We start from the raw sequence: 21,284 nt of genomic DNA, 5'->3' as shown, positions 1-21,284 counted from the left end.
ACACTCATGTATTTCTGAAATACAGAAATACAACTTTAATTAAATACAACTTTAATTATTTACTTTCATTTAGTTTATTGAGAGGAAGAAAAATCTATTTGTAGCTTTTGTCAAGTCATGCAATACACTAACAGCCCCAGTTTCTCTCCTCCCTTTATTTATTCTCTAATTAGACTTATGTGTGGGTTTTTAAACAGGGGTTGGGATAGAACCACTGTCTTGTTCGCAGCCCTGCAGGAGACTAGGGAGAAAAAAAAAATCAGAGATGCACACTATTACAAATGCAAACAGCCATCAAATTGTCCAGTTTATTGATGGGAATTCAAAATTGATACAAAACATGCCCTCTTTGCATGTTGTACTTTTCCCTTAAAATGTTTCCAACAGTGTCAGGTAGATTCAGAGTTAAGAATATCCTTCGGCTTTCAGCATGTACCTTTCATAAAGGTATTATACAAAAGCCACCAACTTACATACCGCATGGTCCCAAAATTGCTTTCAGACATTTTGTTTATCAAAAGACTCAGATCTTTTGCTGATCTGATGAAATAAAGGCTTAAAAATGTTTTAAGCCATCAATAAGTATCCTATGGCAGATTCAAGAAAGTTTATGATTTCCATTATCATCATCATCTTGGGCATAAAAAGGCAACAGTCCTAAAAAAAGCAGCCCTCCAGAATATATGGAATGTGGCAATGGGTATGATGCCAATTTATAATGATCAAGTTAAGTAAAACAGATTTTTAAAGCTATGAATGACGTGAGCAGTATCACAGCAAAATATTCAATGAATACCACAGAATCAATCAAGTTTGAAAGTTGAGCAGATGTTTCAATCAACATAGACTTGTAATGTCAAATATACCAAAACGTTTTCTAAAAGAAATTCCTAATGCAGAAAAATTGATTTAGAGTTTGCTCCTAGCTAATAGTACCCTTTATTTAAATCGGACCCTAAAATGATCAGACAATACATAGCCCACACTTTCAGACATTTATAATAAAAAAATCTTTTATTTTCACTTGAAACAAATGCACCATCCTGCACTTGAAGGCCATAATGAGCCATAAGCATATTCCAAGGTGTATCAATGGCAACAGATTTGTTTCACCTCCACTGAGAAGTTACATAATGCACTCTTAACTGGTAAAGAAAATTTAAATTCAGCCTTCTCAAAGCTTCTGTACTGTGTTTCTTGGTTATTGTACAGTTCTACAGTCAGACCAAGACTTTGCAGTATGTGCAGATACTGTAGTCAATCAACAGTATTGTTTAATCAACATCTTCCTCCTCCTCCTCTTCCTCCTCAAAACTGTCTTCAAAGCCCTCGCTGTCCTCCTGGTCCTCATCACCTTCTATTGCTGTATCCCACTGTGGATGATTTTCTGGCACTGGTTTTGCTTCATGAACTTCCAGCTGTAATTGGATAAAAAAAATAAAAGGAGGAAAAGAAAACCTTAAGAACAATGCATGCCAATTTAAGAATGCCCAAAATAAACAACACATCACACAACATTGACAGAAAAAAACCAAGAAAAAAAAAAAAACCCAAAACCAAAACCAAACCAACAATTGCTTCCAGAAAGCAGGTATGATACTGGATGTATCTGGGCCTAAGGGCAGGGAAATATCATGGCAGACTTCAAGGTATACAGCCAGGGAAAACCATACTGCAGAAACTGAATAAATATGAGAAAATGTGTATTAAAATAATGCATGCACCAGAATGCATCACAAACCTTTAGTCCCATTTATTCCATCATAAAATTGCCACTATTGGCATCAGGCAGAAACAGTCACTCCTTGCTGCTGTTTTAAAGTGAAGACAGCTTGAATTCTTAGAGATAACAGAATTTTGGGGGTTTTAATAGCCACATGAAGTAGCTTTCAGTATAATACAAATATGTAATATAATTATACATCACCTTCAATGGTTTTATCTGGTCCAATCCCATATATGAATCCGATCTTAAATAAACTGTGTACTGATAGTTTCCAGGCTTGCCTGGTGCTGGGAACTTCAGCTCTACCTGCAAAACCAAATCCAAACCAAATTCTTACTCCTTTCTAGTGACACACTAGAACAAGTACCTGAGCAGAGTCATAAATACTGATACAGAATAATTTGCCATGTTTTTTTTTCTTACAAGTGACACTTCTTTGAAAGTATCTGCAAAGTAAAATACCTGCAGTAAGTGGGCACAATACCTTCCCACTAAAGATAAATAAACACCACGTCACATTTTTTATTCTGAATTAGACCACGAAATTGTACATTAAGCACACAATTTCACTCCCTCATCTCCTAAATCTCAAAAACCCAAACAGGTTAAAATATTTAGTCTGCTGAATTCTAGTTTAACTCTACTGTTACTTGAAATTAAATATAAAATTTAGTTTGGAAGAACAAAATAGCTCAAATCTCCATTTTTCAGAAAAGCAATAACAGACAAAGGTTACAGTCTCAGAAAGGTTCATATGAGCCAAAGCCAATTAATTTGTCACAGTCTAAGCTTTACAGAAAAAGAACATTTAGTATTTCTCACACATATGAATAACTTTCAGAATTATCATTGTGTATGAATACTGGTTTTCATCAGCTTTTGTTATCAAGGGGAAGAAAAATATCATATTCTGCAAAGAAACTTGAAAGTCATCTTCAATTATCTTTCCTTTCTCCATTATTAATTTTCACAGTTAAAAGGCTCTTTGACTTTTATCAAGAGAGTAAAAATTTGTTTTCCATCTTGAGAGATAAGTATGAAAAAATTAAAATCTCAAAGTATGTGCATACCATCAGATACTACAAGAGTTTTGCAATAGCCCAAAAGAAAATTGAGTACTTTACCTCTTCTTTGTCTTTTAATGTACAAACATGATATGGCATACATATTAGCATCTGCTCCTTCCGGTCTGCAATATACAGCCACCACCATTCTTGTTTTTCCTTTCATAAAAGAAAAACAAAACAAAACAGGATTATTGAAGTAATATAAAATTATGCCCCTCTATGTAGTAACAGGTAATTAGGATTCACTGGTCCTTACAATCCATACAAGGTTTGTGCTTGGATTTTTTGTTTTATTGGTTGTGGTTTTGGTTTTTTGTTTGTTTTTTTAATTCTTGGATGCATATGAATAAACTAAGTATATACTGCACATGGAAAGCAGACAGTTTATCACAAGTAATTGATGGTCTCCAAAGGCATAATTCTATACTTTCAGCCTAAGCTACCGTTTGAGACAAGAAAACATTCTGAAAAATCATGTCCACTGAGCTTTAAGAAGCAACTTCATGCAACACAATACTACCAAAGTTCTTCAACAGAAATACAGCCTGGATAAAGAGGTCAGGACATAAAGCAAGGAATGCCAGAAGACAGATTAAGTACTCTTCCCAGTAAACAATCTTTTTCAGGGAAGTACATTTTCCTCCACTTCTTATCTCCCCCTCCAAAAATTGGGAATCTCCTGAAAGCTGGAATTTTGACATACTGAGATTTTGCTTCAAGGAAGCAGGAACCACAGGCAGCACTGGCGTATTTGTAGAGGATACCCAACAATTGTTTTTAAAATTTTTAAAATTGTTTTTAATTGTTTTTAAAAAGAGCCTGGATGTGGCACTCAGTGCCATGGGCTGGGAACCACGGGGGGAGTGGATCAAGGGTTGGACTTGATGATCTCAGAGGTCCTTTCCAACCCAGATAATTCTGTGATTCTGTGTAATTGTTGCCTGGTACCTGCAGATCTCAAAGGTCTTGCTGCTGCAAGCACAGTTTCTGAACTAAATGAAATTAAATGAGAGTAGTTCTCCATGAAAGACCACAGCACTGCACAAAAATAATGGTTTATCCCTCCACTGGAGTAAGATACTGTGGTGCAGTGCAGCAGCACAGACACAACCATTCTAAAATCATAGAATCATAGAATTGGCTGGGTTGGAAGGGACCTCAGAGATCATCAAGTCCAACCCTTGATCCACTCCCGCTGCAGTTCCCAGACCATGGCACTGAGTGCCACATCCAGGCTCTTTTTAAATAGCTCCAGGGATGGAGAATCCACCACTTCCCGGGGCAGCCCATTCCAATGCTTGATCACCCTCTCTGTAAAGAAATTCTTTCTAATGTCCAACCTAAACCTCCCCTGGCACAACTTGAGACCGTGCCCTCTTGTCTTGCTGAGAGTTGCCTGGGAAAAGAGACCAACCCCCCCTGGCTACCCCCTCCTTTCAGGGAGTTGTAGAGAGTGATGAGGTCTCCCCTGAGCCTCCTCTTCTCCAGGCTGAACACCCCCAGCTCCCTCAGCCTCTCCTCATAGGATCTCTACAACATCAGCTGCTCTTCATTTAACCATTATTCATTTGTGGTCAACCCTCGGGCACACATCTTAAGAAAAATCCACTTTGTTTTATTAGAAGCTGAAACCTTTCTATTGCAAAGAAGTCAGTTTAGTAATGCAAAATCAAGTTCCTGTTCCTTCACCTTCTTAAATCTTTACTGAGGAGTGGGAGATTACTTCATATTTATGAAGTATTTCAGTAGATAGGTAATAATCCTAACAGCATAATCTTACCTTAGGGAAAAAAACAACCCACACCTTTTAGACAATCTAAATGTAAAATTGCTGAACTCTGTTCCAAAGCAATTTTTACCCACCCCTGATGGCCTGGTAATTGATAATATTTCTAATGGACTGGAGCCTGAAAGAATGCATTTTATGACAAGCTACAAGTCAAGCTCCAAACCAGGAGGCAAATCTTTACATATTTACACCAACAACAATCAGGTGGTTGCTTCAGTGATGCATGAAAGTGGTTTTATTTTGTTCCATTTTTAATCTCACACCTTTAGAAGGACTGAATGAAAGGAACTTTGATGAAAAACTGCTAAGGCTACCTTCTGAGAGCAAGTATATTAGGCTCAGCTACAAAAATCCATAAATTCTGGAAATGCAGAGATACACAGAAATACACCACCACTGAGCCCCATCCAAATTTCACAGGTGGGAAGTAAATTTTGCTAATATGTAGAATTTGAGGAATTATCATCTCTACTGAAAGAGTCAAGGAGCCAGCAGTTCTGGCGTGGGATTTTTTTTTTGTGGGTTTTGTTTTGTGAAGCACTTCATAACCCAACATTTGGTGATCCAAAATTTAAATAATGCAGGCTGAAAAACTGCAAGAGCTAAATTAACTCCTTTTTTGTTTTGAAGTGACTAATGGTTATGCTAATAGCAATTATCACCACCTCACTCAACTATTCAGCTAGCAAACCACAGATTTACAATGGCAAGACACACCAGTAACCAAAACACCCTGGGCTGTTGACTGTTGACTCCCAGAGCAGAAGAGTGTAAAATTGACTCAGTATGTTAATGATCATTTTACAAGTGTATAAAGGTAAAAGCAACTGCATGACAGTAAAGCAACAGCATTCCTTCATGTGTTTACAACTGGCAGAGAGAACAAAAAAAAGCTGCTCATACACTATTTAAGACCAGAATTTGCAGAATTATATGAAGTTCTTTTTAAAACTACTCTATGTAATTTTCTCTCTGAAAAACTGAAGGCATAAGTTATTTTATCTGGAAGATTCAACAATAAATATACTGTCAATCTGCCTGACAGCTGTAGCACAGAAAAATCTTACGCAGTCAAGGTGTTTATTTCCTAGCCAAGGGGCCTCTAGGAACAGAAGGATAAACAGTTTAAGCAGTACAGATGAACAAGAATTACAGAAGGTAGGTCCATTACAAAAATGGCTACTCATCCTTTTAGCCCTACTGTCAATCTGGCCATGGAAAAGTGATCTGCATTTATATCAATACATTATTTTTGATGTTACCAAAATACTGTGCTGACTCGATATATATTGTGTACGTTTCCAGTGCTCTCAATGGCAAGGAATTTTATTTATTTTTTTTTTAAACAAAGACCAAAATTGTCAACTGGATTTTCACAAGAACTGGGAAAAGTAACAGCCAGGGGGCAAAAGAAATACTAGAACAAACAACACATTCATCTAATGCTCAAAGGAATCTACAGAGTAAACTCTTTGGAAGTAAAGCTGCTGACCCCCATAGTACCACTGCTTTTTTATGTAGAGGACAACTGTACAAGGGTGTCATTTTCCTCTCTCTTATTGGGTGGAATTTAAAGTTTATGCCTGTGAGAATCTGGCAAGCTAACAGGCGAGCAGGCAAAATGCCCTCTAACAGATGGGTGCAAGGCTTGGCATGCCAGGGAACCAGTATGTTCATGAAATTGGAACACCAGGGCCAGTTTCTACCTAAAAATGTCAGAACTACAATCTGTGCTGTTTCTGGATTTACAGATACAGAAGCAGAAGATAATTATTTAGGAACCTGCACAGATTAAAGATGCATCTTTGGCAGAGTAATCAAGTGCTCAAAAACTTAGAATAAACAGTGTTAAGGCTTCCTCCTGAAAAAAAGTGTATTAAGCTTGGCTACACTCACACATGTAGATTCTGGAAATAACAGAGATTCACACAGCTATAGCATTTGATTCTTAACTCTGCATCTCTGAACTGGACATGACCGCAATACACATAATAATCTAAATAATAGATTAATAAAATCACCCAAAAAGTATGATAGATTTTGTTCTCCAGAAGTTGAAAATCAGCTCTATCAGAGCATGCTCCAACTGCAGTCACAGCACGAAGTACAGCTGCACTCAACTTTTGGGAGATCATCAAAGACTGGTTGGAAAACTATACAACTGCAGTACCATGAAGTAATACATGTATATCTTTCAGGCTCAAGCATTCAGTTCAGCCCTAGTTTGTTTTGGTTTTTTTTTAGCATAGTACTGTACTTAGGTTTTATCATAAAGCCCATCAGCAGCTTGGTTACAGACAGCTGAAGCCGCTTTTTACAGAGTAAATATGAGCAAAATCTCCCAATGAGCCCTCAATGCAGTAAAAATAAAATACAAATAGTCAGCACCCCTGTGGCACTGGGCATAGCACATCCTCACTGTCTGAGCTTAGACTGATGACCAAAGCCAGCTGCCTTCACAGCAAGGAGATATTAAGACCCTGCTGCATATCTGACATGATCTAAAGCAGGCATAAGAGCAGAGTGCCAGAACACCTTTATTTGTTTTGCTGCTGTGCTGCTGGCAGCTGCACTGAGAGACAGAGGGGTACCTAACAGTGCCAGGAAAATCCAGGACTAAGACCAGACATTAAAAAAAGTAGTTGCCACAAGGGCACACAACTCTCAGCTAAGGCCTTCAGGAAAACAACTTCCTTGACTAATTAGTCTGGCTTATCTAGTCTGGCTCCTTAGCAACAGGTTTTTCTTCCCACACTTTACTTTCTCATGATGGCAAAACTAGGTAAAACCAGCAGGAAGAGTATGGGGACAACAGTGTGTTTTGCAGACAGAACAAGCTGTACAGGGTATAAACATAAAGCGCCTTGGGACTGAAAACAGGGAACAAATATACACAGTGTCTTCCTTTTTTTCTCATGTTTTCCTGTGCCTCCCCATGTCAGGTGTCTCCTTTAATCCACCAAAGGAAACATAAGCCATGTATCTTGCCTCCCTGTTCTTGGGGTGAGAAAACAGAGCTCCTAGATTAGTTCCCTAGTCAGAAAGCAGGTAAGCAAAAGAAAACCTCAGTAACACTGGCCTGGGAAGAAAGTCTGCCCAAATACCCCTTCCTCCTGGCTCCAATTCAGTCGCCTCCCACAGACCTAACTTATTACCTGGAAAATGAAAGTCATGCTTTTAAAAATCCCATCTTCTCCAAAGTCTCATTGCTGTAATGGGGTTTCAGACACCTACTCAGTGCTTAGCTGTTTGTATAAATAACTATTTACAGGAACAACAATATTGGAATATACATATCCCTTTCTCTGATATCCATCCACACCTGATCTTGTATTTTTGAGCTTCATACAGAAGACAATTCTACCACTGGCTTCCACCATTTACAGACTACACTGTGGCAGAAAGGTTTTCCAACCCTACCCTTCTTCCACAGCTGCAAGATGTGTTGCCACCACACTGCTGCATTGAGACTTGAAGTCAAGCAGCAAGCCTGAACACTCTGCTGATCCAAATAGCCCTCAAACTCTCCTGTCATGGCTGTGAATGCAGGAGGGATCAGAACCTTCCCTGTTCACAGGTGCTTGGAGCTAGATTAAGAGCAACTAACATTCTGTCCCTAACTCTGAACTAGAGGCACTGCTGTGATGTCCCATAGGTTATTAAAAAAAAAAAGGGGGGGTGGGGGGGGGGGGGGGAGGGAGGAGAGGGAAGGACTACAATTAGATGCCCATTTATATGAAAGGTTTAATTCTGAATCTACCTACATGTAGCAGACCAGCAGGAAAAAAGCTATCAAAAAGGAACCTTTAAATTCTATATAAGTTTGCAAGTCTCTGGGAACTGCACAGGAAGAATAATACTTTACAATTTTTTTTTAAGTATCTGAAGGAGTTTAAAGGAATTTTAAAAGTAAGACTTTTTTAAAATGAAGATTAGTATTTTTTTTTCAAGTGTTAGACATTTAAAAGCCCAGTATTTATAACAGAACTCATTTCACAACTGTAACATTTTCTCTTACCAACCTCAGGAAAAAAAAGACTGTAAACGGGATGCGTTATCTTCGACTTTGTTTCAAGAAGGGCTCGTTCTTTTCTCTGTATACTTTGCTGTAATTCTTGCCACTCCTGTCAAAGATAAGCTTAATAAGTTACAGTGCCCTGGCCAACTTTTGCATTAAAAATAAATAAATAAATAGATAAATAAATTTTAGCCCATGGAAATGATAAATATGACAAAATTTTGTGCTACACTTCTACACTTCATGTTTTAAAAAGCAATGGCATGTACAGACTACATTATTCAGTATGATTAAAAGCAAAAAAAAATTAAGCAATAGTAAAACTAGAGAGATCATTAATGTAAATATTTTAAAAAAATGAAAAAAACCTTGCACACATTCTTCAAAACTCAATTCTACAGCACTGCCTATGAACACTCACTGCCTGAGCTGTAGAGACCTGACAACAAGTCTGATTATTCCTTTCCCATCAGAATCTTATTCTCACCCCGGAGGGGACTTCCAGCTGACACTCTCAAGTCTTCCACTGTAAGACCTGTGATGCAGAAATCATCTACCACCACAATGCTTCATTGTCAATTACAAGTCTGAATTATTAACTTACTACTTAACAGTTTCAAGAGTTTAATAAGCACACATACAAATGCTTTCAACTACTGCATCCCTATAGCATGCATTATGCAGCATGCAACAGCTACTGCATGTAAAAAAAAAAAGTTCAAAGAGCTTTCTTTCATGTAAACTGCAGCAGCTAGTAATCAAATGAAGCTGGAAGAAACATTATAATCTCTCCCTTAAGTTAAGCTATTTTGTTTGTTTCATTTTTTTCTGTCTATGCTGCAAAGACCCTTCCCTCCTCTCTCTGAAACAGCCTTGCAATGACAAGGCTTTTATGCTGGAATGAGGTCTGAAAACCTCTGAAGAACTGGTATTACTCTTTTCATCCTACTGTTGCCTAGCCTGAGGGGATGCTAGAGGATTAAAATGCATTTTCTATCAAACCCAGCAGCAACATTACCCTTCAAGAAAAAGCAAGGCTTACAGCTTCATCATCTTTGTTTTGCTTCTCATCTTGTTCTCTGTCAGAGTCTCTGTCACTTCCATCATCTTTTTCACTTTGAGAGTCTCTGTTTGTCTCTTCTTCGTCAGATTCACTACCTTTATCAGAGACCTCCTCTTCTTCTTCCTTTGCAACTACTTCCTAAAAGGAAAGAAAAAAGAAACAAAACAAAAACCTCTGAGATTGTTTGCATTATTTTAATATGCAGCATTCACAGCATCTATCCCAATGTCATAGCTCTTGCTCCCTATTTTGATCTACACATTTCTTGTGCCACAGAGTATGTCTACAGTGAAGAATTTTACCTCATGTGCTAAGAGGAACAGGGAAGCAATTTTCCTTCCCCAGATGGCATGGGGAGACACAAATTAGGAGAAAACAGTAATTGATTCTAGGGTTGCATTTCAAAAAGTTCTAAGAAAATTAGAAAGAATATAAGAAAGTACTTAAAATATAGCCCATGAGGGGGAGAAAACACTATGCAGTGGGAGCATCAAGATACTAAAGCTACTTAATTTACCAGAAGAAAGTATTACTTCAATTTTTTCCTTCAATGGAAAAGTAGAAGGTACAGAACAATCTACCTCCCAGAAGGCAGGCTAACAAGAACTTCTAAGAAGGGACTACGAAACCAAACTTCTAAAGCAGGTGGGCATAACTTTAAGCAGGCCACTGGAAAGATCACTGTGGTGGTCTTCTGATTATTTTACCAGTCATTTTTAAATGTAAAAGAAAAAAACCACAATTTCAGGAGATATGCTTCAGAAAAGCATACAATGAGATGTAACAGATACAAAAAAACCCCGTCAGATGAGGAGTAATAAATTGAACACCCCCACCAGATGAGGAGTAATAAATTGAACAAAATACTGAAACTATCAATGAATCTATGAGCTACCCCATTAGCTTGTTTTTGCTTCTGTTGTTTTGATGGCTGCAATGAAGGTGGCACAGGTTTCTTTTTTAATGGCTTCTTCTTCTTTGATTTTGAAGCTTTCTTCGTTCCTTTATTCTTTTGCTGCCATCCTTTGCTCTTAACTTTGCTGGCATCTCCTTGCTGTAGGAAAGCAGTATTTAAAATATTTATTCTGTTCATGAAATTGCAGGCATTCATTGTACATTAAGCATTTTAAGCTGACAACTAAACTTAGAAAGCACAGCTCAAGAGACACTTCAGGAGGCATTTCTTAAAAAAAAAAAAAAAAAAATGCTTGAGAAGCTCACAATTAGCATCTCAAGATCTGAAATAAAGTTCTCTTTAGCTAGAGGAATATTCATTCTTCACTTACCCCATCTTCTGTTGGTTGCTCTTCTGCTGCACATATAGACTGTTCCTTTTCAAACACTTCCTGGTTAGAGAAAGATGTGAAAACTATTAATGCCTCTCCGTAGAAAAAGAGCAAATTATTATTTCAGATTTGAACTCAAACTAAATGACCTTAATCTGGTCTGAAGGTTTTACTCATTATGACAAATTCTTTTATCAGTGACAAACACAACAAGGGATTAAAAGACCAAAATGAAACGCTACTTTGGATACTTGGTCAAGGATTTTTCTATCACCAGCATGATAAAGAAATTTAGTAAAAACATGACATCTTGTTCCAAAGAATCTACTTGTTTTATAAAGCACAGAAATCCCATATCACAAAAGGAAGCAGTAGTAAAATGCAAATTCTGCTCCAGCTGCCAGAGCATTAAAAACTCAACAGCTGCACTGCTACTCAGGGACACAAGACAACAAATCAAACCAGAAATATGAAACGTTAAGACAAAACACAATGTTAGTATTATGCAGACTAGAACGTCCCTAAGCAAATGGAATTTTTTCATGCATTTCTTCAAAACATACTATGTGCCATTAAAAAAAAATTCATAAGTCATATGGAGTTTTCTTAGCAAATACGAGATTCCACCACAAAAAATTTTAAAAGTATATAGAAGATTAGTTCTAGTTTTCAGGTCATGTTTCTTAATGCCAGATTGCTTAGTGGACTTCACACAAAAAAAAATTATAAATCAGTTTTTCTGTCAGATTTTAGTTAACTTCTAAGTACAGTTCAATATGCTCACATTTTTCTAATTTCTTAAATTTTTAAGATCCAGAATACTCATCTGGTGTTTTTACTTTCTACCTACTGCATCCTCAGTTATCATTGAAATAACACATTCTGAAATTCCATGGCATAAACGGTGTACAGACTGCTTTCTGCTGAACTGGCTTCAATGGCTGGTCTGACCCTCAACTCTAATACTATGCTTGTATGCCTTAGAGGCATAATTCAGAATTTCTATTTAGACAATTACATGAATAGTACAGATGTAAAAAATTGACCCTGTAGGCCTGGTGAGGTAAAAGTTTATTCAGTTTCTGTGCTGTAAGGTTTTTTTTTTTAAGTTGTTGCTATCTTTTAAGCTAAAAAGCAAACTACTAGGCTGTCTTACTATTTAGGTCATGCCACATCACTATCCATTCAGCAGACCACTTTATTCACATGGCACTGGTGCACTTTCTTCATATTAAGTTATGCATATTCTGCTAGACTGAGTTTCTTTCATAAAAGTGTCTAAAACACCCAAGAGATTCGTAACATTATGAGCCCACATACAGTGAAATCAAACACTGTCCTACAGACTTGAGTGGATACTTTATTCTAGTGAAAGAACTAAGCTTGTGCATGTCTCTTTTCAGGTTATTTACAAACCTCAGAGCAGTATCACTTGCCACTCTTTTACTGTTCCCTAGACAACTGCAATGGGTCAGATGGAACTTTGGTTTGATTCCAGGAAAACTTTCTCATTCAGAAACAAAAACATAAGGGAGGATTAAGAGCACAAGTTCTCAGTTTCAAATCTTAATTTCACAGTTATATTTACAAAAGATTGTGTCATCCTGCAAGGAAGAAATGCCTGTTTATTAGCACATATTTGCAGTTGGCTTGAAAGAACACATATTTGTAATACTTACTGCCATGGTCTGTCTTGTTAGTGTGACCAGAACAGTGACAAGAGAACCTACTGTAATATTGTTGCTGTCTTCATCATCCAAAACTGGTGTAAAAAGAAAAGCAACACATCTATTAAACTTCTTTAAAGCCTTTTTTTTTTTCCATTAAACATTGTTTCTGCTATGTCTAAATGTAAGCAATACAAATGTCAGACTTTTAAAAAAAAACTTCAATATACTATTTAATAAGTCTCTTACAGTCTCAAACACAGTATCAGGATGAGGGCTGGTAATTCAGTGAACTATAAACCAGCAACACTGAGTCTGAAATTTTAATTGCATGAAAGTTAGAAAATTCAAAGTTACAGCTGCTGTGGGAACTGTAACTCTGTAATGTTGTGCATTATATATTAAAGCATAAAACTTCAGAAACATGAAATACCACACATGACCAAAGGGATACTGTTATATTTGTTCCGGGAATAGTAACTTTGATTTTCCTGACTTTCATATGATTAACAACTCAATTTCAATGCCACATTAACAATCATGCATTTAATTCTTCTTTTAAGTATGAGGCAAAGAAAAATAAAAGAACAGCAATGATTACTTTAACTAAAACATCAAACATAAAACCCACAGAAAAGCCACTGAGGAGTTTATACCTCCAAGCTATGACGTGGAGAATGCCCCAGGTGGGGGAGGAAAAGAATTAGATCCTAGTGTAGAGGTTTTATTTATCACCTCTATGGCCTCCTGTGAGAAACCACTTTTACTATTCACTAGTTTTACACAAATATTTTATATAACAGTAATACTGAGCTAACCAGAAAAACATATGCATTGTTGAATCCTCCATTCCACACCTGAGTACAGCTGTGTAACAAAAAAGGGTTGCTTGCCAAGTTGTGGGAAGGTACTCTAAAACTGAATTTTAAGCAGAATAACAGGACTGTGTAAAATCCTGTGCTACAATAAGATGAAGTCTTCTGTTTGTTTGAAAAAACACACATAAACAACGTTTAGAAACACCAAGATTACCAGACATTCACTTCCTTAATGGGTACCTTCACCAACATTTGCTTCTCACAGAAGACTATGCAGAAGTGAAATTACAAACTAGGCTACTCAGAACGTAACAGATTTTTAATTTGATCATTGTAACCTCAGTGACAATATAAATTAAAAACAAGTCTTAGAACAACATTTCAAAAATCATACATTTACTGCTTTGCACTCCTTTACAAAGGAAAGGAGATGGCAGAACCATTTCATTTTCTACTGAAAGGCTGCCTAACAGGAACTGCTGTACCTGCCCTTCAGAGAGGAAGAGCATTATACATTCATTGAAATAGCAGTATACCAAAAAGATAGCTAAGCACAGCATGCAGAAATTCTACCAGATAGAATAAAAAGTATATAAAAAGTATACAAGGATTATCACAAAGGAACCCATGAATATTTAGTCATTGGAGTCTCCAATTCAAAATCTCACAAAGGACTCTCCATGCTGGAATAAGGCGAGCATAAATTCTTGAATAAGCACAACTTTTTAAGACAGCTAATAAAAGTGGTATTTCAAGCAGAATTCCACATTGCTCATGAAATATTAAATCAACAGATAAAATATCAGCTAAGCTCCTGGAGGAGAAACTACCACTGGCCTGGGAATCTGTGAAATGTTTCAATGTATTTTATCTCCTCTGACTATAAATCTCATGTATATGAGCCTACCATTCAAAAAAGTGTGTCATTTCCAAGCCACACCAAAAACAGTGAGTTGGGTTTCACCATTCTCCAAAAGTTTACTGCCAACAGACTATCAAAATGTCAGAAGAGCAACATATATGGAACAAAAGGACCTCCCACTCACCCTGTGGTTTTATATCCATAGTGACATATGGAAAACTGCCAAGGACAGCCATAACTTCATCATATTTCTTATCTTCTAGGAAGTGCAGTAAATTGCGACGATCAGAACCTTTTAAGCTCACCAAATCCTGAATACTTTTTATTTTATACTGAATTAAAAAAAAAAAAAGAAACAAATAAAATGAGGAGTCATGTGGTTGCAAAGCACACAGTCCACAACTCTTGATAATATCTCACTTGTGTCCCCACATTACTAACACATAAAAACCATCTGATTTGTTCTTATTAAAAAAACAGCATTCATGTTTTGAGAGACAATCAAAGTGCTTGCATTCAGACCTACTCAATGCCACTGCTAAATAAGTACTACCTACTAAAAACATACACAGTATTGTGTTCCTTAGTATGTAAACACCTTAGTTTTATAAGAAACCTATCCAGTTTCTATCATTCCAGCCAATTTTTCATCAAGTTGAGCCAAGAAATCTTATTAATCAGGTTCTTTATTTAGAGTACTTCAGTGCTCTGACATGTATATTAGCAGGAGCAACTAGGTAGAAATTGTTTTTTTTTTCTTTCATAATGAACTGCAAACAAATCTAAACCCACTCCTTTTAAGACTTTCAGAGCAGAGTGAAAAGGATAAAACACACACAGTTTTGTCCAAAGACTTGACTACCTCACATGATAAATGTATGTATTTTATTAAAAACATCATGCACCAAGGTAGAATGATCATATCTCCAGTCTAGCAAACTATTTTTTGAGAGCTCAGTGCATGGGAATCCTGTACAAACAAGCCTAATACATTGTTCTCTTCCGTCTTTCAGGGAGAGGACAAGTGGGATTATGAGATAGCCAAATTCTTGATTTTTGTACTTAGCTACTCTGCACATGTCAAAAAACATATCTAAAATGTGGTTGGTTTTTTTTTTGTATGCTCCCTGTAGTTTATGGGTGGATTAAGACAAGTGCTTGATGACACCTGTAAGAGAATTATTCTTTTATTTTGTCCAAAGGAAAAGACTATTTGATGAACAAGCATCTTTAAAAGGGATTAATAATGCAGTACTTACGAATATTTATCTTCACACTAAACCAGAAACATTAAAAAATCACCTTAAGACTGTAATTAAAGCTAACCAAAACTTTCAAAAGATAAAAAGAATATTTTTAAGACTGATCCAAATTAACGATTGTAATAAAGCTATCAAAAAGTCAACAACTTCTGATATAAAATAATTGCTTGTTTCTAACCAGGCATTCCAAGAAGATACACTACAAACAGAACTCAGACAAGACTATTCCTTTTTGCCCTTAAATTATACAGATTCCAACACCTACCCAACTACAACTCCATAGGAGTAGCTTTTTAAAGCATATCCTTTCATACATAAAGGATCACAAAATCTGAAATACTTTCCAAAGTAATTGGTTCTTTTTCTGCTTTATCAACTCCTCTGTGCTATCTTCCAAAATATATTCTCTATCAAATTAGAATAAGAATGGTGTAAAACCAAACAAGGATAAAAAAAATCCCAGTAGGATCTTCCAGCTTTATTCTGCAAAAATGTTGTATTGAATAGAAAATAGTATTCTGAAATAAGAAGGAAATTGTTTCTTCTGTTTGGGAGGTTAATGTAGACTGATTATTAGATATTTTTACAGTCCTAAGATCCCTGATCTCAGATCCAACCTCCTGACATGGACTTTAAAAAAACACAGATGTAGGAAGTGCATTTTTATTTCCTTAGTTATTTCAGGACCTTGCTTCCTCATAGACAAATAGGTAAAAGAAGTAACAGAAAATGTCTTAAGATGTTGGCAAGTAGCAGTCATAATTTTGTACCTTTTTATGATTGGAGACACGCCTGAGGTTGTCCTCTTCAATGTGGGGCAGCTGCAGAAGGGGAGACTTGAACTGCTGAAGTCCCTGGACAGTCATCTGGGAAAGCTTCATGCAATTTTCCAAAGATCCCAAAGATGGAGCACGGAACTCCCTTTCTTGGGGAGAATGAAACAGATGACATAATTTTTAATTTTTTTCTTCGTACACTTTTACAGTGCATACTTCTGTTACAGACTACAGAAAACCTTGCTTTCAGTCAAGCAAAAGAGACATCTTCAAACACCCAACATAATTAAAAAGTCAACCTTTTTGCTCTCATTGCAGTCACACATCTCAGCAGACATTTTCTTCCCTCTCTTTAGGTTATCACAGCTGAACACTAAGAAAGGGAAAGATTGCTAACACTGTCTCAGGGAACAAAAGCACAATGCATCCATGTAGTTCTTATAGACAAAAATGCTACCACTTAAGTTTTTGGGGATTTTTTTATTAAAAAAAAAAGCAGCATCAAAAGCAACTTGTTTTAAATTTGTATAACATCTGTGTGTATAATGTGTTTACCCCTGCTTTTTAAGCATAACAGTTTATCAGTAGACATTAATCTTCAGGAATACAATGCATTATTTGTAAGATTTTCATCCTGCTACAATTTCAAAGGCATGGCTCTTATAAACTAAACCTTAAAGCTATAAGGGATGTTTAAGCAAACTATTTTACTATTTTTATTTATCTATTTGACTTTTCCTTTAGAAATTTCCTGTAATTCCTTTAACATTTTAAAGTATAAAGAGGTACACACTCTGTAATTAAAATAATTAAAAGATAGACAAGAAAAAGTTCTAATTGGACCAGAGCAAGAGAAAAAAGAGGACATTTAATACTCATCATCACATTTGCAAAGAAATGAAAAAGCAAAGCAGATAGGTTTATCCATAGTGCTATTTAACTTTGTTAGAAAATGGTCCATTTATAAATAAGTCTTCTCAAAACCCTGTTTAGAAAACCCATTTCAGAATTCTCCTGCAGCTCAAGAGCTGTTGTGAGTCCATAACTGGCCATGTTCTCGTTGCTCTATATATACTTTACCTTGAGCCAAGAGGAATTTAAGCTACTTAATTTTTTTTCAGAACTCTTATGTGTCACATGAAAGAACTGAAGGCAATTTTCAGTATATTACAGAAAGCACCTGTAAGTTATGATGCCTGTAATTTTATTGAAGAAGCAGGATATGTATTTTCCCTATACTTTAAAAGCTTTCTCAAAAATAAAAATATCAGTCTGATTGCCTTAGCTGAGCTGCTGTATATATATTCTGTATGTAAATATATATATGTATTATTCCAAATACCTGTGTGTGTACACACAAATATACTCAAATATGTATCCAAGTATTTGGTGTGGATGTATTTCCTGGCACCAGTATATTTGTGGAACTACAACAGGGGCATGGAGGTAATTTCAATAGATGGATTAGACAAATTGCCAAAAGGAATATGCCCACATTGTGTAATCAAGCTTACAAACCTATCAAGGCAATTACAGATGTGGAATTTTACTCCAGGTTTACTGGTGCAGGTTTACTGACACCTGGGTGAGAAGGCAGACAGGCTACAACCTGCAGCTGATCAAAAAGGCTGGCCATACATTGTGATAAAAAGTTAATTTTAAAACATTTAACAGACAAAATATGGCAAAGTAATAAATCTGACACACCACCCCCCAAAACCAAAAAATCCAAACCACATATTTGGTGTCTTCAGCATGTTTTCTCCTTTCTCTACACTACAATCTTGATGTAAATTTGTAAGCAGCTACTGTGGCATGTTAAAAGTACCTGAAAGATCACTCAGTCACCTCTTTCCACCTTCCCCTCTCTCCATTCAAATGTCCTGTTTCTTCATGAATGACACCAAGTTATAATTAAAGTATCCATTCAAGTTACACACCAGAACTTTAACCCAATATATTAATAAACACTGAAGAGTATGGGCAATGCAAAGAGAAAAATAACACATCACTGGGACTATTCAGCTAGACATATTGGTAAGTAACATATCTGTGACTCCTAACTTAAAAAAAAAAAAAAGTAATTGAAAGACCGATCTCCCAATTGAATAGCACAGAATTTACTTTCCATCTTTCCTATCTTACACAGCCCCTGTAATTTTTTTTGGCTGCTCCTAAGGAAAGTGACAGGGTTTTTTAAATTAAAAAAACCCACACTGCAAAGCAAGTTAATAAAAGAATCCTAAATATTCTCTGACAAACAGGCTTTTGCAGGAAATTCACTGCAAAATTAAAAAAAAAAAAAAAATTGAAACCACAGAGCACTAGTCAGAGTAGAAATTCTTCTCTTTCCTAAAGCATTGACTTATCATCCATATGACAGTAGAAAAATATTTTAACAAAGTTGGAGAATATAATTTTGAAGGACTTTTTAGTGCCTGAGAATGGATTTGAGGACAGCATAACTTTTCACAACACCCACTGGCCCCACCATTAAAGTGATGCTACTACAGCACATATTTTGACAGCTTCTGCTTCTCAAAGTGTACGAGACAAAGCAACCTTTACTCTAAGGTCATAAAATCATTGAAAAAACACAACATTAAAGAATCCAATCATAAATTTAAATGCAAATCATAGTTGCTTGTGAAGGAGCAGTGTACACCTTGGTCAAACTACATCATCTACATTAAACTGCAGCATCCAACCTGAATGAAGAAATGTACTTGGACTGGATAGCTGAACTGATATTCAGCTTTTCATAGAATCATAGAATCATAGAATAGGCTGGGTTGGAAGGGACCTCAGAGATCATCGAGTCCAACCCTTGAACAACTACCGCCACAGTCACTAGACCATGGCACTGAATGCCATATTGAGTCGCTTTTTAAATGTCTCCAGGGACGAAGAGTCCACCACCTCCCCAGGCAGCCCGTTCCAATGTCTGATCACCCTTTCTGTGAAAAAATTCTTTCTAATATCCAACCTAAACCTCCCCCGGCACAATTTAAGACCATGCCCTCTTGTCTTACTGAGAGTTGCCTGGGAAAAGAGACCAACCCCCCCTGGCTACCCCCTCCTTTCAGGGAGTTGTAGAGAGCAATGAGGTCTCCCCTGAGCCTCCTCTTCTCCAGGCTGAACAGCCCCAGCTCCCTCAGCCTCTCCTCATAGGATCTGTGCTCGAGTCCCTTCACCAGCCTGGTTGCCCTCCTTTGGACCTGCTCCAGGACCTCGATATCCTTCTTGAACTGAGGGGCCCAGAACTGGACACAGGACTCGAGGTGTGGCCTCACCAGCACAGAGTACAGGGGTAGAATCCCTTCCCTGGTCCTGCTGGCCACGCTGTTCCTGATACAGGCCAGGATGCCATTGGCCTTCTTGGCCACCTGGGCACACTGCTGGCTCATGTTCAGTTTCTTGTTAATGCAGACTCCCAGGTCCCTTTCTGCCTGGCTGCTCTCCAACCACTCTGTCCCCAGTCTGTAGCGCTGCATGGGGTTGTTGTGGCCAAAATGCACACAGTTACTTGAGCTCATGCCATGTTCTTCATAGCAAATACCTTGCCTTTAGTAGGCAACTCTCTACTTACAATAAGGATGATCTCAAAGAAGCCATCAAGATAATTTTGACCTGCTGGCTATCAACTACCAGTGAAGTCTCACCAAACAATATATGCAAGGAAGGATGCCACAGAGCAAATTTCAGGGATTTAAGAAGAAAGTCCCCCAGACTATGCAGAAATCAGGCAAGAGAGTATGAGACTTTATAACCAAAGGCAGCTCACAATTGTTACATTTTCCACCAGGCTGGGAAAAAACCTACTGGTAAGTGGACTGAAATGAAAATACTATTTTGGTTTTATGAAATCAAATTTAAACTGTTCCCTTCAAATAACAAATCCAAGTAATAACAAGCCTAAACTCACTGGCAAAGAAAGATAGCTCTGTTAAAAATTACGAAGTGACCATGATTAAATTATTTTTATGTCAACCCTAAACTAATTTTTTCATGACAGATTTGTCTCTAATGGGGTTTGTTAAGAAAGGCAGTAAAAATAAAAAGCCCTAAATATTACATTTCAATTCAATTGTCATTTCTATGGCAATTACAGCAAGGTACCTGTCCCTACAAGTTCAGAATAAAAACTACACCACATGCTAAACAGCACAGTAACCTGAAACAGAGAACATGAGAAATATAAAAAGAAATTATGCCAAAAAAACAAGTGACACTCATGAAAAGTGAGGAAGAACTTTAAAAATGCATATAAAAAGACAGATAATCAAAGGTTTAATTTATCTCATATTAGGTTCTTTGCTGCCAAAAAAGGACTAGATCTTTAAGAAAAGGTTTTCAATTGCATTTAAGAAACCTTTAGTTGTAGAAATTATAACCTGAACACACATACTTAAAATTTCAGAGTAGGGCTTGGCAGCAGTGACAGCATTTCTATCCTCAAAATAGAGAGCTCAAACAAAAACATAATTGCAATTAAGAGCAAAAGTGCATTTAGGCATTTCTAAATATCACAGCTCAAGTTTCCTACAAGGAACAAAGACTTGATGAAGAATGGCAAGGAAGAATCATATTTACTAGCTTTAATTACACAGTTTCTTCTCTTACCTTCACGGCTTCGAGCCATTATTATTAGTTGGCAGATCACATTAATCATTTCCTGAAGTAATGCAGGACTCTTTTTCAGGATAAACTGCTGATCTGCAAGACATAACTGGTTGCAATTATGCTGCACTTCTATTAGTTAAAAAAAAAAAAAAAAAAAAAAAAAAAGAGTTTACATGAACTGAACATTTAATGGTGGAGTCTTCATTTTTATTCATTCTTGTATTATTGAAAATACCACTTTATTCTCACTGACACATCCGTCTGTAACATTCCCTAACAAAACAAGGCCAGGTAACTGCTAAGGGGAAACACAAACTTTATATACCA

The 21,284-nt window shown here is 36.7% G+C and overlaps 1 protein-coding gene across 1 annotated transcript in view; it reads right to left on the bottom strand.

The window, feature by feature from the left end:
- Window positions 1-275: 275 nt before the first annotated feature.
- SEC63 (SEC63 homolog, protein translocation regulator) overlaps window positions 276-21,284 on the bottom strand; it is a 60,053-nt gene continuing 39,044 nt past the window's right edge. Inside the window, exons 11-21 of the mRNA XM_071741220.1 lie at window positions 20,958-21,050; window positions 16,329-16,483; window positions 14,481-14,628; window positions 12,629-12,711; window positions 10,950-11,009; window positions 10,559-10,717; window positions 9,643-9,801; window positions 8,605-8,706; window positions 2,851-2,949; window positions 1,928-2,032; window positions 276-1,418 (exon numbers count right to left, since the gene is read on the bottom strand). Of these exons, the coding sequence (XP_071597321.1) occupies window positions 1,275-1,418; window positions 1,928-2,032; window positions 2,851-2,949; window positions 8,605-8,706; window positions 9,643-9,801; window positions 10,559-10,717; window positions 10,950-11,009; window positions 12,629-12,711; window positions 14,481-14,628; window positions 16,329-16,483; window positions 20,958-21,050 (1,307 nt within the window). The 3' untranslated portion in view covers window positions 276-1,274. The remainder of the gene's footprint in view (window positions 1,419-1,927; window positions 2,033-2,850; window positions 2,950-8,604; window positions 8,707-9,642; window positions 9,802-10,558; window positions 10,718-10,949; window positions 11,010-12,628; window positions 12,712-14,480; window positions 14,629-16,328; window positions 16,484-20,957; window positions 21,051-21,284) is intronic.

Source organism: Heliangelus exortis, chromosome 3 (assembly GCF_036169615.1).
Source record: "Heliangelus exortis chromosome 3, bHelExo1.hap1, whole genome shotgun sequence".
In the NCBI taxonomy this organism is placed as follows: Eukaryota; Metazoa; Chordata; class Aves; order Apodiformes; family Trochilidae; genus Heliangelus; species Heliangelus exortis.
This window is presented reverse-complemented; position numbering and strand designations above follow the sequence as displayed.